This window comes from Carassius gibelio, chromosome A5 (assembly GCF_023724105.1).
Source record: "Carassius gibelio isolate Cgi1373 ecotype wild population from Czech Republic chromosome A5, carGib1.2-hapl.c, whole genome shotgun sequence".
In the NCBI taxonomy this organism is placed as follows: Eukaryota; Metazoa; Chordata; class Actinopteri; order Cypriniformes; family Cyprinidae; genus Carassius; species Carassius gibelio.
Window position 1 is genome coordinate 24,498,120 of NC_068375.1, and position 18,771 is coordinate 24,516,890.

Sequence of the window (18,771 nt, forward strand, 5' to 3'; positions counted from 1 at the left end):
ATTTTATACTTTTCAGGTTCGATTAGACAGAGAAATCAACCAGAGGTTCACATAGAAGCAGAAAAAAAATAAAAAATAAATCAGACACATTTACACAATTGCCTCAAAATAAAAATCATTCATTCATTATAAACATTACGGGGGCACCACAGTGTATTTTCACTGTTTCATTTATTCATGTTTTGACACGAAATAATGTTGTTACCCACTAGAATGATGCTTTCTGTTAAAATCTCAGTTATGCCAAGGATTCAAAAGAATAATGAATGGCATGACTTTCATACACAATATGTTTCAGGCTCACTGAATATTAAACACTGATCAGCCACTAGATGGTAGTCTACTCTAGTTGTATACGGTTGAAGCACAGACTCTTATCCTCTGGTGGGTTTTCTGGGGAAATTCTGTGATGCTTGGACTCTGTCCAGCCTTTTGGAGAATAGAAAGGAAGGGTGGGCACATTGATTGACTTCCTCTTCATTTCCTATTCAATTTGCAAGGGGCACTTTCGGTAAACCGATCCTGTGTGACTAGGAGTGACATTTCTTGACATGTCTTTTTATCTATACCGATCAGACACAGTAGCTACGTGTTAGACGATACAGGATTTAAGAGTGATATGGTTGTATATCCTATTTCACAAGCATATTATCGACATTTTTTATTATTTAACATGGATCAAATCTGGCTTAAACAGATATACTTTCAGCTAGCTCGTCTATCACTGGCATGATCCTAAAATAGCATGTTATAGAGTAGAGCCTAATAGCCTTTCTGTTCTTAAGATATTTTATGACACAATTTCGCTTCTGCAATTTTGAAAATATTAACTTGTGTTACAAAAGACATTAAAATGTACATATTTATTGTCATGTAGTGCCACATGCCAAAACCTGTTTATAAGCAGTAGCCTATACTTAAAAAAAGAAAAGAAAAAAAAAGTATAAAGCTCTCAGTAAGTCCTGAAGTTTTAGCTCTATATTAATATTAATATTAATATTAATATGAATTCAGTCATACTGACGTTACTTGGTTACCTTTTCTGCGGTGTGAAGTCAAGTAGCCTACTATTCATAAGCCAAACCTTCACCGTAGTAGGATTGGTTAATGCTCGCGGTGGGGGGAGTGCCGTCATCACACACGGCGTTGAAGAGAGTGAGCACCGGTGGCGCATCCACAACCCTCGTGTCCATTGAAAACTGTCGGCATTGTACAGGTGTAAGTCATGCACACAGATATGCCGACCGTGAGTCAGTCAGGATACTTTTTGCTAGCAATTTGAAATCATTCTGAAGTTGAAGAGATTACACTCGTATGCAGTGAGGTAAGAGTTCTATTGTGAAAGGTCTTCTACAGGTCAGGTGCGGGCGCGCTTTAATTAAAGTTTTGGGAAGTAGTTCCCCACCACAGCTTCTTAAATGAAATCTTTTCGTCTTCAAATAATGTAAACGTTTTGAAATTGTCGGGAAGAATGAAGCTCCATTGAAAGCTCATTGTTTGTAACCAGTTGACAGTCGCAGCTATGGGAACTAGAGCGCACTGTAAAATGTCTTCATTAGGAGTATAATAAAAATATATAATTTTTTTTACATTAGTTTAATTTATTTTAATAATCTCAGTCGTTTTTACTGGATTTTATTTAATGTGGGAGAAAAAAGTATTGAATTTATCAGTATAGATTGTAACTTTGAAACCACTTCAGTAGTGTTTTATGTTGTATTTTTTTTAATGGCCACATTTCATTGTTATTCATATTTTACATTACTGCAATTAATAGCAGTTACAATAACGATGACTGTGTTTACATGCACAGAATATACTATTGAAATGTCATGTAAATAATCCAATTGGCATAACCAGATTAAGTCAACATTCTGATTAAAGGGGGGTGAAATGCTCGTTTTCACTCAATATCATGTTAATCTTGAGTACCTATAGAGTAGTACTGCATCCTTCATAACTCCAAAAAGTATTTAGTTTTATTATATTCATAAGAGAAAGATAGTCTGTACCGATTTTTCCCGGAAAAACACGAGCGCCTGGAGGCGTGACGTGTGGGCGGAGCTAAAGAATCACGAGCGCCAGTTGCGTTGAGAGAGTTTGAAAGCTGTGACAGCTGTGAAGGCTGAAACTGAACGAGAGCAGCAGCAGCAAGGACTCGCTCCGAGCGGGGCTCGAACCCGGGTCTCCGATGGGAGGCGGACGCACTAACAAGGAGGCAGAGATATTTGAAGCAGTTTTACTCACCGCCTGTGGTTCCAACACACAATCGTGACCCTTTTTCGTTGGGATTGCATCATCCTTAAGAAATAAACGATACGCAAATCCGTCATCAAACTGGGCTTTGTTTGTAAAACAAGCATTTTAGAAATGCAGGGAACAAACACAAACACTTGCACAACTCCGTTGATGCTCTGTAAAAATAAACTCCATCCACTGGTCCCTTAATGCTGTTTTTTCTTTGGTAATCTGTGCAGGGTTGTCTTGCCCGGCAACCAAAAACACACTCCTTTTGTGACATTTCGCGAAGCTCTCGCTCTGATCAGTGAAGTCTGTTGTGCTCTCAGTGCTCTGCTATACGGGAGCGCGCGCTCTTCCGGCAAACGTGCCCTCAGGACCCATATAAGGAAATTCCGCTCCATCTAATGTCACACAGAGCCATACTCGAAAAAAACTTTCCGAAACTTGTGACAAACCGGAAGGAGTATTTTTGGAACACAAATACTCCTTCAAACGTACAACTTAATTTTGAAACTTTGTCCATGTTTAGCATGGGAATCCAACTATTTAACAGTGTAAAAAACTCAGCATGCATGAAATAGCATTTCACCCCCCCTTTAAGGAATCTGTATTCGACAACTGGTATGCATGTCTGTCTGTATTTAATTTGGATAAAAGGTAAAACGTTTAATATCCACCATAAATTGGCATATCCGATCAGAACCAAACAAATGTGTTTGTGAATGGTTAAAGAACAGGTCATAAGGGTTTTCAAAAAAAAAAAAAAAAGTATTTTCCCCCGTTTTTAACGTAGCTATCCTTCAATTGTGACACCTTGTGGTACCATCGCAGAGAGGCTCAAAATCACTTTCCAGAACATTCTCGTTCACCATTCCTGGTTGGTGGAATGATCTTCCCACCCTTATCCGGAATGCGGAATCCCTGACAATTTTCAAGCGACAGCTGAAAATTTATCTTTTGAAAATACTTGGCTTCATCGTTAAAAAACAAAAACCTTTCTCTTTATTTATTCCTTCTCTTTCTAGCTTGTATTTATTTGAACAATGTCTTAAACTTGGTATTACAAGTACTTCCTGTGTCTGTTTGCCTCTTTAAGAAGAATCACTTTATTTATCCCCCAATTGGAAGTCGCTTTGGATAAAGGTGTCTGCAAAATGACTAAGTGTAAATGGTCTGCAAAGTTATTAATCAAACAAGTGCATGATAAAGATATTGTCTCTCAAAAGAAAGAGTTGACTTTGAATCACCTTAATGTGCAGTTATATTTTTGAATTTTCTATCTGTTACTTATGCGTCACAAGGTAACACATTTGCATAAGCCACACCTGCCAGCAAAATACGAATACTCTGACCTGCCCACAAACACTTCCACTAGTTGGTGTTTGAGAAGATGCGGTGTTTTCAGCCCAACTAGGCATTCGAACACAGTTCCCACACCTGCAACTCAAATAAGTAAATAATAATAATGAAAACAATAAAAATGCTGTCACATCATGTAAAGTACCACATTCAACGTTAAAACTTACCACTAAACACCCTGATCAAGTCATGCTTGCGATGGAAGTTTCCAGATGAGTGACTGTGTTGGTATAATACTCCGTAGTGGTACACGATATATATTGGCCGATGATTAATGTGCATCTAGTCAGTAAAGCTGGTTCTCTAATCATCGGTAAATACCATCAGGTGCGTGATTTCACATAGCGCAGCTGTTACTACACAGAGCCGTTAACTGACAAGCTGAGCAAATCCACGCTGATAATGAATGTGGATTTGAAAAAAAAAAACACATTATTTTCCACATACTGTACTGCATTTCATTAGCTCTGTACTTGTACTCCGCATAATGACAATAAAATTTAATCTAATCTAATCAAATTATTGTTTCTCCTCATCTGTCTAAAAAGCAAGGTGTGCTTTGATTGGCAAGCTATTCAGTGCTTTGTGATTGGTCGAATACTTCGAGCGTGTGATGGAAATGTTTGCCATACTGTGATGCTTTGTCCCGGTCAGAAAGTAATAAAACCCATTACAAACAAGCTATTTGTTGCATCCAGTGGGGACATAAATATGGATTACAATGACTTATACGGTCTTTTTATCCAAATGCAGACATGGTTTTATCTTTATGTGGCGCGGTGCAATGCAATGCCTAAACATAAAACCATGTCTGCATTCATGATCAGAGAAATGACAAACCACCAAGTGCTACTCCAGACTGCTCAAAACTCGCATTTGAATCATCAGTGGCAGATTCTTTACATATGTAAACGTAAGCTGTTGTCCATAAATTGTTACAGACTGTGAGTCAGAACAGCTGGCATTGTAGTCTTCTCGCTCAGGATCATGATTTCTACTTGTGTCCTCTTTTGGAAGGCCAAACAAAGTATTTTTGCAAGAATCAAAGTTACGCCTTCTTTGTGTGCGGTGAAAATTTGGGTGGTGTTATGCAAATCTTGACGAAGACATGTTGGGCCGTGTTTATAGGGGTCATACGATGCGATTGAGAAAAATGTCCTTTCTCTTTGGAGTGTAACAAGCTCTTGGTGCATGAAGAAGATCTGTAAAGTTGCAAAGACTAAAGTCTCAAATCCAAAGAGATATTCTTTATCAAAGTTAAGACTTTGCCAAGCCCCCCAAAACGGTTCAAACAAACACGCAAATCTTTGTGTAATGCCGCCCAAATGTTCATGTATAGAAAGAAGGCTTTGTTTCAGTAAGCGCTGTGAGTGTTGAAGCAGCCATGTCAGGGAGATGCTGTGTGATTCTTGGCGAAAGCAAAAGCACTTTATTTGGCCTTCTGAAAGTAGATGCATTTAGGAATCTTTAATATTATTACAACAGAACATTAACACATTTTATAGCCGACTTTTTCGTGAACCTAGGAGAGGAGGTAATTCTGACTTTGCTACGACAATCTGGTGCTTCTGAATCAGCTACTGTAAGTACGTTTTGTTATTAGTTTAAGTATTTGCTATTGAATGTCCCAATGTGGAGTTTTGCATGTCGTGTGTGTGTGTGTGTGTGTGTGTGTGTGTGTGTGAGAGAGAGAGAGAGAGAGAGAGACACCGAAACACCATGGAGTAAGCTGTCTTAACCGTCCGTGGCTTGTGTACTGCAAACACATACGAGCTTCATCACTGTGTCTGATACACAACTCTGTTCCCCTTATTGATGCTAAAACTAAGGACATTATTAACTGTCATTACATTTAAATGAAGAAGCTCGTGATTATGGAAAGATGAGATACATCGGTGTTCAGCCTATCACAATACACTGGTCATTTGGCCAATCAGAGCAGACTGCACTTGTCAGAAGGAGGGACTTTGTAGAAAATGATGCGTTTGAGAGAGGCGGGGCATAGATGACCTACAATAATGTACTGCATTTGAAAAATAATGTGTTTTTTGAACATTAAAGCATGTCAACATATTCTGTTACACCAAATAATATTCTTTATAAAGCATCATATGACCAGTTTCAATGAGGTGTTTTAGGAGGGTGTGCCATGGACGAATCTTAACTTTTAAAAAGAATATCTCTTTAGGTTTGAGATTTTAGTCTTTGCCACTTTAGGGTTCTTATCTATTCTTGAACAGCTAGTAACATTCCAAAGAGAAAATAAAACTTGAAATCGCATCATATGACCCCTTTAACATGTGTAGTATAACATTGAGACAGCACTTGAGATAGTTGTGTCCATTTAATTGAAACTTTATTATGATTGTGGCCATGAAGCTAGCAGAGCTGTCATCGGAAGTATTTTAAGCACTTGACTGTATAATGTTGAGGCTGCAGCCATGATTATGTTCCAGAAATCTAGATACGTATATTTGGGCCCGTGGATGTCTCAGAGCCAAACTTGAGGATGCAGAGAGAAGTGGGGGTGAGGGCACTGTGTCCTGGTAATCAGGATTGATTTTGACTTCTTCCTTCCCATGTTGTATCCTGCATGAATAGCCTATGCCTTAGAGAGTCCCAGCCCTCACTTTCAGGCCAGGGAAAGAGAAATAGGAGGGTCTGGCATGAAAGGCACTTTGAAGTGCGCTCCTCATCAGTCTTTGTCTTTCTACTTTTCTCTGTAGAATACTGAGCAAACTGAAGTAACAAAAGAATGCTTCACAGGCCTACTGGGTAGCTTGCGAATATCCCACACGACTAATGTTAAGGCCTCGATGTACTTCAAACGAAGTCCGTTTTCGTTCTTTGTTTGGGGGCAAAAAAAAGTTCGAAAAGGCTGAGCAGTGATATATTGTTTCTGAACTTTCCGACACCCCCACGCTGCTGGAGGCAAGTGTAGATGAGTATAAACGTGTTGCGATGCTTGCGCTTATCCCCTAAACAAAACCGTGATGGAGTGAAGAAGTGTAGGCAATCTGAGTGTGAGATGGGTCCCAGTGCTCAGAATATTATTAAAAAAAAAGAAGAATAATTAGCAGCAGTTCAGAGTCAAGTATCATGTTTGCAATCTCAAAAGAACCATAATCAGTCCTTTATGGGAAGTGTGAATGGCTCATAGTCTGAAAACTTAATTGGAGTCAGTTTGTTACTTTTTATATTAGTGTTTATTTTATTAAACTGGATAAATTGTTACACATTTTTATATTTTATGTGGTGTTATGATTTACTTAGGCTTATTATTGTATGTTTGTTTGACATTTAATTTATTGTATACTCTTTAAATTAGCTTACTTAAAGAACAGCAGCAGCAGCAGTATGGTGTAACATTTATAACCGCCACAGACCAGTGGAAGCTCCAAGGTTTCTAGGAGACAAAACAAAGTCCCCAAGAAAGAAAGCTTTGGTCAGCTGTTTCAAACTACTGAAATGAACTCAAAACGAACTTTGTTTCGGCCTGATGTTGTTCGAAAAGACGTCTATCAGTTAATTTCATTTCATTTGAAGTATATCGGGGCCTTTAGTCTAGTCACATTTTTGGCTAACAGAAAACTATGTTTTGCAGGAGTTTTCCAGGTTCAGTAGAGGTTAGGTTCAATCAACACTGTTTGTGGCCTAATATTGATTACCATGAGTAATTTCTTCCATCGTTTTGTTATTATGGTGGGCTATTTACAATGGAACTTGAAAAATTTAAAAGCAGAAATGTGAAGCTTATTGTAAAAGCACTTACACTTTTTTTTTTAAACATAAACTATCTTAAAAGCTGTAAAACTGTTTTAATATATATATTTTAAGAGTAATTTTTAAGGGTTTTAAGGTTTATGTTGCTGGTTGTCATAGTAGCATCAATTAAGTCACCTTTTTCCATTCTAAAATCATGTTAGTACACATCTGTTGCCTTATGACTATATTATTGAAACAATAAATATTATTGGGTTTTATTTGACCAATCCATTTTCATTGTACATGCCTCATTGAAAATCAGATTTGCCTTTTTTGAAGAACAAGCTTAACTGGTACTGACCATGGAGTATTACATTATTTTATTATGACAACTATGCTTTCATACATGGTTAACCATTTTTATTTCTGATCACTAAAGTTAAAGTAAATCATGAAATAGTGCTTAATTATCATAATATCATAATACTTGACTGACTGATTAAGAAGCCAAAATTTAAGAAGAAACTGATCGGAATCATAGGCCTATAAAAAAGGCCTATGTGAGTAAAAAACATTTACTAGCTAATAGTGATAATATTGCCAAGGTGTGCGTTGAGGGTTGAGTTTACTCAAGGAATAAAAAGCACAGTTTCACCAATCTTAGTTCTTCTTTACATTAGACCCGGCTCTCCCTCCTGTTGATTGCAAGAGAAAACATGGCAGTGGTGCTTAGGCCATAGAAAGTGAGACAGGGCTGTGTTCTGACATTTTGAGGATCAAAAGATTAAGCCCTCTGTTGTCCCCCGCACTGCCATGTGAGCATGTCCCAATTAAAAGCAAGGTTTTTGTTCTCATCCGTCTCTGAGCCTAATTAAAAGAGAAGTCAGTTGAGAGTCAGTGAAATGAAAGGACGGACAAAAAGACATTAAGGTTTCATTGTGATGCCCTTATTTCATATTTGTTTATGACTGGCCATAATGGACACTGTCAGCGACATCAAATCGTCTTTCTACTGGCTTTTTTGTTGCTTGTGTATGATATTCTCTTTCTCTCTCTGTGCCAGCGTTCAGTTAAATGTCATGTTTTATTTTTGTAGTGAGTAGACATTTGTTTTCAGAGTTTTGCAACTGGTCTCAATATATTGTGCAGCACTGAAATGCAAGGGTCTGTTCTGCTCATACGTCCTTTTTTTCTATATTATGTGTTTGGTTTAAGGTGTTTTATCTGTAAGTTTGTGTCTTTACCGTGTTTTATACATGTGTGTTTTCTACTTTTAGGTGCTGTTGCCGTAATGGAGCTCAGCAGGGGAGAGGTGCCACTTTATGTTTATAGATTTTTTTAATGTCCTGTTACTCTTGGTTTACTTTATGGAAATTTATTCTTTCTAGATTTTTTTGATGTCCTGTCACTCTTGGTTTACTTTATGGAATTTTATTCTTTCATTGTACCTTCAGGATCTGTCATTTCAATTCTCTCAGGGTGCCAAAGGACAAAACTCATTTATTAAAGACTTTACCTGTGCATGAGAGAAAACTCCTTGAAATTGTTCTGGTTGTTCAAGCTTCTGCATTTTATGGACTGCGTCTCTCATAACCGTGTTTACATTCGGTTTATAAAATAACAGGAACGAAAGTTTGTGTTTTCAGTTGTTTATTACTCTGTCTTGTGAAATTGCCTCTCTGGAAGTTGGTACAGTTGTTGTGTCTTAAAGAGACACAAACCTGAAAAACGTAGATAATTTGAAAAGTTTTAACTGTTGTTATTTATTTACAGAGGCAGACAGAGTACACAGCTTCATTACTTGAGAAAAAGTACATATAGCCTACCCCTTGCTAAATTTTACTCAAGTACCAGTACTTGGGTCAGATGTCTACTTGAGTAAAAATACTGAAGTACTTGTTTTTCAAAGTACTTGAGTATCAAGAGTACAAGAGTACATTTTCTAATTATTGCATTACTACTGCCACAGTGCTTACATTTATGTACAGAAACATCCTACATGGAGTTAATGTTAATGTTAATACCTTGGAGAATGTAAAATGAATTCAAAGTAAAATCAAGTCATTTTCATCTTTTTACCATGTTGCTTTATTCAACATTTCTCACTTGCCCACAAGGCAATAGCACAATGGCAACGCTCTGACAAACCTCTGCTAGAGTTTTAAAGGGGGGGTGAAATGCTTGTTTTCACTCAATATCCTGTTAATCTTGAGTACCTATAGAGTAGTACTGCATCCTTCATAACTCCAAAAAGTATTTAGTTTTATTATATTCATAAGAGAAAGATAGTCTTTACCGATTTTTCCCGGAAAAACACGAGCGCCTGGAGGCGTGACGTGTGGGCGGAGCTAAAGAATCACGAGCGCGAGTAGGCTTTTGCGTTGAGAGCGTTTGGAAGCTGTGACAGCTGTGAAGGCTGAAACTGAACGAGAGCAGCAGCAGCAACGACTCGCACCGAGCGGTGCTCGAACCCGGGTCTCCGATGGGAGGCGGACGCACTAACAAGGAGGCAGAGATATTTGAAGCAGTTTTACTCACCGCCTGTGGTTCCAACACACAATCGTGACCCTTTTTCGTTGGGACTGCATTATCCTTAAGAAGTAAACGATGTGCAAATCCGTCGTCAAACTGGGCTTTGTTTGTAAAACAAGCATTTTAGAAATGCAGGGGAACAAACACAAACACTTGCACAACTCCGTTGATGCTCTGTAAAAATAAACTCCATCCACTGGTCCCTTAATGCTGTTTTTTCTTTGGTAATCTGTGCAGGGTTGTCTTGTCTTGCACGCTCTCGCCCTGATCAGTGAAGTCTGTTGTGCTCTCAGTCAGTGCTCTGCTATACGGGAGCGCGCGCTCTTCCGGCAGAAGTGCCTCAGGACCCATATAAGGAAATTCCGCTCCATCTAACATCACACAGAGCCATACTCGAAAAAAACTTTCCGAAACTTGTGACAAACCGGAAGGAGTATTTTTGGAACAGAAATACTCCTTCAAACGTACAACTTAATTTTTGAAACTTTGTCCATGTTTAGCATGGGAATCCAACTCTTTAACAGTGTAAAAAACTCAGTATGCATGAAATAGCATTTCACCCCCCCTTTAATGGATTTTTTGCACCCGCATTTGACCGTTTTAAACACACCGCATACTCAAGAATATCAAAGCAAATGCTCAGCTTACATTAATGTGTAATATCAGAAAAGAAAATTCAGCTAACAGTTGTGTGTACATGTGAGTTTCTCTGTTTTTAATCAATCAAATCAATAAACCTAAATTAGCAAAGAAGGCAATATAGCAATGTTCTGACACCCCTCTGAATCTCACCGTCTTATACACGCAGCATAGAAGAGAAAATAATAATGATTAAAGAAAATCTGCTAATCAGCTGTGTTAAGGTCAGCGTACAAAGAAGGAAAAATGAAATCCAGCTCTTTTGAATGACCGTATTAAGCCCCTTTCTCTCACATTGACATAAAAAGGAAGGAGAAAATACTTTTTTTGGCTGAATAACACCATTCTGACACACACAATCTCTGGGCCCTATCATACACCTGGCGCAGTGCAAGTGTGTTTGCTAGTTTCAGTCCGGCGCCATTCGCATTTTCCCGTCCAGCTCCACGTCGTTTAATTAGCAAGTGCATTTTCACCCATTTGTGCGCCCATGGGCATGCTGGTCTAAAAAGTAGGTGTGTTCAGTCGCATTCCTGGCGCATTGCTATTTTAAGGAGGTGAAAATAGACTGCGCCATAGACCAACTCAAACCTGGTCTAAAGTCAATGGCACAATATTTTTTTGTTATTTTAAGAGCGCGTTGGTAGAAAACCTCTGTTCCAAAAATACTCCTTCCAGTTTGTCACAAGTTTTGGAAATTTTTGTTCGAGTATGGGTCTGTGTGACGTTAAATGGAGCGGAATTTCCTTATATGGGTCATAAGGGCACTTCTGCCGTAAGAGCGCGCGCTCCCGTAGAGCAAAGCAGAGACATTCACTGATCAGAGCGAGAGCGTCGCGAAATGTCACAAAAGAAGTGTGTTTTTGGTTGCCAGGGCAAGACAACCCTGCACAGATTACCAAAAAAAAAAAAAACATTAAGGGACCAGTGGACGGAGTTTATTTTTACAGAGCATCGACGGAGTTGTGCAAGTGTTTTTGTTTGTTCCCTGCATTTAGAAGATGCTTGTTTTACAAACAAGGCCCAGTTTGACGCCAGATTTGCGTATCGTTTATTTCTTAGGGATAATGCAGTCCCAACGAAAAAGGGTCACGATCGTGTGTTGGAACCACAGTGTCACGGAGACGAACCCCGTGATTCCCCCTACTGGCCAGCAGAGGGCTCCATCTCCGGAATACTGACTCTCACACTCACCTATACTGATTCGCACTACACTACCCATCATCCCCGCACCCCCACTCTGATCACCTACAGGTGCAGCTCATTGGCACGGAGATATAAGCTGCACAACTCCATTAGCCAAACGCGAAGTCTTGTTTTGCTCCGGCTGACATTTCCAAGCGTTATTTCCTGTGTTTGATTTCCTGTTACCAGTTCTGTTTGTTTACCGTCTCTTGAACCTTTGCTGCCTGCCACTTGACCTTGGATTGTTTATTGGACTCTGAATCTTGCCTGTTACCCCTGAACTTCTGCCTGTGTTTGACGACGATTCTGGTTATCTCTACTGTTGTGTTTGCTGGTCCTGATCCCTGCCTGTACGACCTCGAGTCTTTCAATAAAGCCTGCAAAATGGATTCCCTGTCTGATGATGTGTTACAGAAGACTTCGCCACAACCGAATCCAGCGGCTTACGATCATCTGTGTGCTACCATGGCAGCCCAGGCAAATCAGATCGCTGCTAATCAACATCAATTGAATCGTCTCACTTCCGTCACGGAGGAACTGGTAAAGGCTGTTCAAACCCTCCACAGCCCTGCCGTGACGTCAACCCCACCTGCAGCGGTCACCGCTTCCCACATGGCAGGAACGCCAACTCACGTTAATCCTCGACTGGCTTACCCGGAGAAATTTGACGGGGACTCTACCAAGTGTAAGGGCTTCTTACTACAGTGCTCGCTGTTCGTTGAACAACAACCCACCCTTTACACCACTGATGCTGGTAGGATCGCCTTCGTGTGTTCATTATTAACGGGAAGAGCTTTGGAATGGATAACGGCTGTATGGCGCGAGGATGGAACGGCGTTCACCACTTTCACTGACTTTCTGAGACGTTTCCGTGAGGTGTTTGATCACCCCCGAGAGGGGAAAGGAGCGGGTGAGCGGTTGCTTGAATTATCGCAGGGAGGATTAACAGCAGCGGAGTATGCCTTGAACTTTCGCACTTTGGCTGCTCAGACGTCATGGGTGAGTGACACGCTGAAGGTATTGTTTCGCAAGGGGCTTAATCACGAACTGCAAACCGAACTCGCTTGCCGTGATGAGGGGAGAACTCTGAGTGATCTTATTTCACTTACTATAACCATTGATAACCTGCAACGCTCTCGCCGTGTCAGTGCTCCACGCCTCTTCACCGCTGCGGTAACGCGACCCGTAGAAACTACAGAGCCCATGCAGATAAACTCCTATCATCTGACTGAGGAGGAACGTCACCGCCGCAGGGTTAACCGACTCTGTCTCTACTGTGGCGCTCCGGGACATCTACGAATCACTTGTCCCAATCGCCGCTCTTCTTACACTCCGAAGTCGGTGAGTTTACCTTTTAACTGTGTGTCAGTCCCTCTGATAATCAAGACCGACAAGGTTCAAATAGCCACCACTGCTTTACTTGATTCAGGAGCAGCTGGGAATTTTATCTCTGAGGAATTTGCCAGAGGGAATAACATTTCTTTAATTTCATGCGTTAATTCTCTGTCTGTAGCCACAATAGATGGGCGCCCTTTGGGGTCTGGGTTGATCACTCACCGCACCCAAGATCTCCAAATGTTAACCGGCCTGCTACACCAAGAAACCATTCAGTTCTACGTGCTCCCTGTATCTAACACCCCTGTTATTTTGGGATTGCCCTGGCTCAGACTGCATGATCCTCAGGTGTCGTGGAGAGAAGGACAAATTCTTAGATGGAGCACCCAGTGTCAGAAATCATGCCTCTCGACCATCTCTCCTATGACGGTACAAGTTGTCACATTAGACTCGGAGACCACCAACATTCCCAATCTGCCCAAGGAGTATCACGATCTCGTCACCGCCTTCAGCAAGGTACAGGCAAACACATTACCACCACATCGCAGCTATGATTGTGCCATTGATCTCATTCCAGGTTCATCACCACCCCGGGGTCGAATATTCCCGTTATCATTACCCGAGTCAGAAACTATGGCCAAGTACATCAAGGAGGAGCTGGAGAAGGGGTTCATACGTCCATCCACCTCTCCTGCTTCAGCTGGCTTCTTCTTTGTCCGCAAGAGGGATGGAGGTCTGCGCCCTTGCATCGATTATCGTGGACTCAACGAAATAACAGTAAAGTTTCGCTATCCTCTACCACTGGTGCCCTCTGCTTTAGAACAGTTACGTACTGCACAGTACTACACCAAATTGGATCTGCGCTGCGCATACAACCTCATCCGCATTAGGGAGGGGGACGAGTGGAAGACAGCTTTCTCAACCACCAATGGGCACTACGAATACCGGGTGATGCCGTTTGGTCTGGTCAATAGTCCTTCGGTTTTCCAATCCTTTGTCAATGACATCTTCAGAGACATGCTAAATAGAACTGTTATCATATACATTGACGATATCTTAATCTATTCAGATACCCTGGAGGAACATGTCCAACATGTGAGAGCTGTACTGCAAAGACTCATTGAACATCAACTCTATGCTAAGGCGGAGAAGTGTGAATTTCATACCACCTCCACCACCTTCCTGGGGTACGTCATCAGCCCAGAGGGGGTCGCCATGGATGAGAGCAAAGTCAATGCCGTTCTCAAGTGGTCAGTACCAGGGACACTAAAGGAGCTTCAACGCTTTCTGGGGTTTGCTAATTTCTATCGCCGTTTCATCAGGAACTTCAGCTCTGTGGTTAGTCCCCTCACGTCTATGGTCAAGAAAGGAGCCCATCGGCTACACTGGGCTGAAGCTGCTCTTCAAGCTTTCCAGGAACTAAAGAGAAGGTTTGTGACCGCCCCCATACTCCATCATCCTGACCCATATCTCCAGTTTCTCGTCGAGGTGGACGCCTCCAACACTGGTATCGGGGCTATTCTCTCCCAACGCCAGAGTTCTACCGGTAAACTCCACCCATGTGCCTTTTACTCCCGCAAACTCAATGCTGCGGAACGTAACTACGACGTGGGAGACCGTGAACTTCTCGCTATGAAAGCAGCCTTCGAGGAGTGGAGACACTGGCTGGAGGGGGCCAACTTTCCTTTCACCGTACTAACCGATCATAAGAACCTCGAGTATTTGCGCTCAGCCAAGCGCCTCAATCCACGGCAGGCCAGATGGTCACTGTTCTTCTCTCGATTCGACTTCTCAGTTACCTACCGTCCAGGCTCCAAGAACACCAAGGCAGATGCGCTATCCCGTATTCACGAAGATGAACAGATTCCATCCGAACCAGAGTCCATACTCCCCTTCAAAGTAGTCATTGCACCAGTACAATGGGACATCATGACGCTTATCCAACAACACAACTCTCAACACGCACCTCCAGCAGCTTGTCCTCCTGGAAAAGTTTACGTACCACCTACCTTACGTGATCAAGTTCTCAACCACACGCACTGCTTGCCCGCATCCGGTCATCCAGGTATCACGGCTACCATTCACCTGCTTCAGAACCGGTTCTGGTGGGAATCATTACCCAAGGACACTGTAACTTTCATCCAACAATGCCAGACCTGTAATGCACACAAGACTCCCCGCCAATTACCAGCCGGATTGCTGCAACCTCTCCCCATCCCACAACGACCCTGGTCCCATCTGGCGATAGACTTCATCACTGATCTACCTGTCTCTCAGGGTAACACTGTTGTTCTGACTGTAATTGATCGATTCTCCAAAGCCTGTCGCCTAATTCCCCTACCTAAATTGCCTACTGCTCTACAGACTGCCGAACTACTCTGTAACTGGGTCTTCCGTCTCTACGGACTACCGGAGGATATCGTCTCCGATAGAGGTCCCCAATTTACCTCCCGTCTCTGGAAAGCCTTCTTCCAAGCCCTCAATATAAACGTTAGCTTGACCTCTGGTTACCACCCTCAATCCAACGGCCAGGTCGAAAGGCTCAATCAGGAAATCACCCGGTTCCTGAGATCATACTGTAGCTCCAACCAAGAAGATTGGGCACGGTTCCTCCTTTGGGCTGAGTACGCACAAAACTCCCTGGTCAAACCAGCCACTGGTATAACTCCCTTTAAGTGCATCCTAGGCTATCAACCACCCATGTTTCCCTGGTCCGGGGAACCCACCGATGTACCCGCCGTCACGGACTGGTTGCAACGCAGTGAGGAGACTTGGAATCAAGCTCACGTACACCTTCAACGAGCCATCCGCCATCAAAAAGAACATGCCGACCACCGTCGTCGTCCTGGGCCTATATACCAACCCGGTCAATGGGTGTGGCTCTCTACCCGAGATCTCCGTCTCCGACTACCCTGCAAGAAACTAAGTCCAAGGTACGTGGGTCCCTTCAAGATAACACATCAGATCACTCCTGTTTCATTCCGTCTTGCATTACCTGACACCTATCGCATCTCTCCCACCTTTCATGTATCTCTGCTCAAGCCCGCTGTGGCCCCTGGAGTGGAGGGGGAGGGGAGGTCCCGTGAGCAGAGTCCCCAGCCCGTCCAGATCGAGACTGAGGAAACTTACCAGGTGCGAGAGCTTCTTAACTCCAGGCGTCGAGGACGCATCCTGCAGTATCTGGTCGACTGGGAGGGGTACGGTCCGGAGGAACAATCTTGGGTCAACGCTGACAACATACTAGACCCCAACCTCATCACGGAGTTCCATCGGTTACATCCGGAGAAACCGGCCCCACGACCACGCGGTAGACCTCGACGTCGGCTACCATCTCGCGCCAGGAGTCGCTCGCAGGGAGGGGGCTCTGTCACGGAGACGAACCCCGTGATTCCCCCTACTGGCCAGCAGAGGGCTCCATCTCCGGAATACTGACTCTCACACTCACCTATACTGATTCGCACTACACTACCCATCATCCCCGCACCCCCACTCTGATCACCTACAGGTGCAGCTCATTGGCACGGAGATATAAGCTGCACAACTCCATTAGCCAAACGCGAAGTCTTGTTTTGCTCCGGCTGACATTTCCAAGCGTTATTTCCTGTGTTTGATTTCCTGTTACCAGTTCTGTTTGTTTACCGTCTCTTGAACCTTTGCTGCCTGCCACTTGACCTTGGATTGTTTATTGGACTCTGAATCTTGCCTGTTACCCCTGAACTTCTGCCTGTGTTTGACGACGATTCTGGTTATCTCTACTGTTGTGTTTGCTGGTCCTGATCCCTGCCTGTACGACCTCGAGTCTTTCAATAAAGCCTGCAAAATGGATTCCCTGTCTGATGATGTGTTACACACAGTCGGTGAGTAAAACTGCTTCAAATATCTCTGTGTTGTTAACTTAGCTATCGGCGCATAAGCACATCAAGTAAACCTTGTACACCTTTAAAGAAAAAAAAAAGACGACAAAAAGTGGAACTTAGTCATTTTCCAAAACCGCTAAGCAAATATATACAGTTTCAATACATACCACATAGAGACGTCCTGCTGTAGACATTGCTGCTGCTGCTCTTGTTCAGTTTCAGCCTCGGGATCTGATTCTGGATCATAAATAAACGGCTGAATCTGTTAGCCATGGTTTGTTTTGGATGATGGTTTTGTCCTCAAGGTAATGTCACTTCCAAACGCTCTCAACGCAAAAGCCTACTCGCGCTCGTGATTCTTTAGCTCCGCCCACACGTCACTCCTCCAGACGCTCGTGTTTTTCTGAAAAAAATCGGCACCGACTATTTTTCTCTTATAAATATAATAAAACTTAAGACTTTTTGGAGATATGAAGGATGCAGTACTACTCTATAGGTACTCAAGATTAACAGGAGATTGAGTGAAAATGAGCATTTCACCCCCCCCCCCCCCCTTTAAGTACTGTACTCAAGTAAATGTACTCCGTTACTGTCCGGCTCTGTTTATTTACAAAACAACACTGTCATTCATCATATGGATTAAAAATAGGGCGAAACAAAAGACACTAAAACGGTATTCAAAATCTAATTCATGTAAGAGGATGTCATACCCCTTGCATAAATGATTTTTTTGGGTGGACTATCTCTTTAAATAACAAACTTTTACCTGTTTTTTTCTGATTTCTGGTGTACTTTACTGAATCATTTACCCGTTACATTTTTACAAACTGACAGGAGCAATTCTGCTTAAGAAACCTGGGTCACTCTTTGCAAGGTTCAAACCTGCAACCTTTTTATTACTAGCCCAAATCTTTAAACCCTAGGCTACAGGAATAGATGTTTGAGAGGTGTTGATCCCTGGACAGGATGCCATTGTGAATCTGAAGCTCTCTTCATCGGTGGGCTGAACGAGAGAGTCGCACAATCCTTCTCTGTGACCTCATTATAAAAGAGGGGCACTATGTGCTAGCTTAGTTAAGCTTTTTAAGGTGTGTGTGACTGTGACGGGGATAATGTGTTTTTGTAAGGGGATATGTTGAGAGTTTGTGGCAAACTTGCATAGTGTCAACCCTCAACTCCCTGTACTGCACTACAGACAAACAGTCTCATTCACTCAGAGCTAAAAGCAATTAGTGTGTGTGTGTGTGTGTGTGTGTGTGTTTGTGTGTGTGTGTGTGTGTGTGTGTGTGTATGTGTGTATGTGCGCGCGTGCAGGCGTGCGTTAAATGCTTTCAGGTGTTCCTGGTCCAATATGTGGCACCTAGTGTGTTTTAGGAAGTGTTTTTTTTTTCACTTGAAAAAATGTGCTTCTAGATCAGAAGGTCAGTCCAAATAAAAGGTTTATATTGATCAAAATTCAAAAACGCTGTAAAAATTAAATAAAAAATTAAATAAATAAATACATTTTATTGTGTTTTTTTCCCCTGTGCAAGTAAAGTTGAATTTATGCAAGAACTTTCAGGAAATAATTCTGTAGAAAAAAGTTGTTCTATTTAAACTTTTTTTTTTTTTTTTTTTTTTTTTTTTTGTGGAAACAGCGATAGTCAAAGTCTGTCACTCTAAAACCTGGAAGACAATGCCATGGGTTCATGGCACAAGCAATTTGGGATGTGAGTTTACACTTGAAGAATCAGACAAACATTGTAGTCCTTACGGTTCAGCTGCTTTAGTTGTGTTGCTGTTGCCATGACATTCTAAATGAAACCAATGAGTGTGGACATTATTAACTGCAGTCATCATGACTATATGTGCTCCTTCAGTACATCTGAGCAAGTATCCCAGAGTGCAGTCTGGACGATGGGGCGGGGCGACACGTTGG

General features: G+C 42.1%; 1 protein-coding gene across 1 annotated transcript in view; it reads left to right on the plus strand.

Moving 5' to 3' along the window:
- The first annotated feature begins 8,586 nt into the window (after positions 1–8,586).
- arhgef28a (Rho guanine nucleotide exchange factor (GEF) 28a) overlaps positions 8,587–18,771 on the plus strand; it is a 64,159-nt gene continuing 53,974 nt past the window's right edge. Inside the window, exon 1 of the mRNA XM_052592698.1 lies at positions 8,587–8,629. Coding sequence (XP_052448658.1) covers positions 8,597–8,629 — 33 coding nt within the window. The 5' untranslated portion in view covers positions 8,587–8,596. The remainder of the gene's footprint in view (positions 8,630–18,771) is intronic.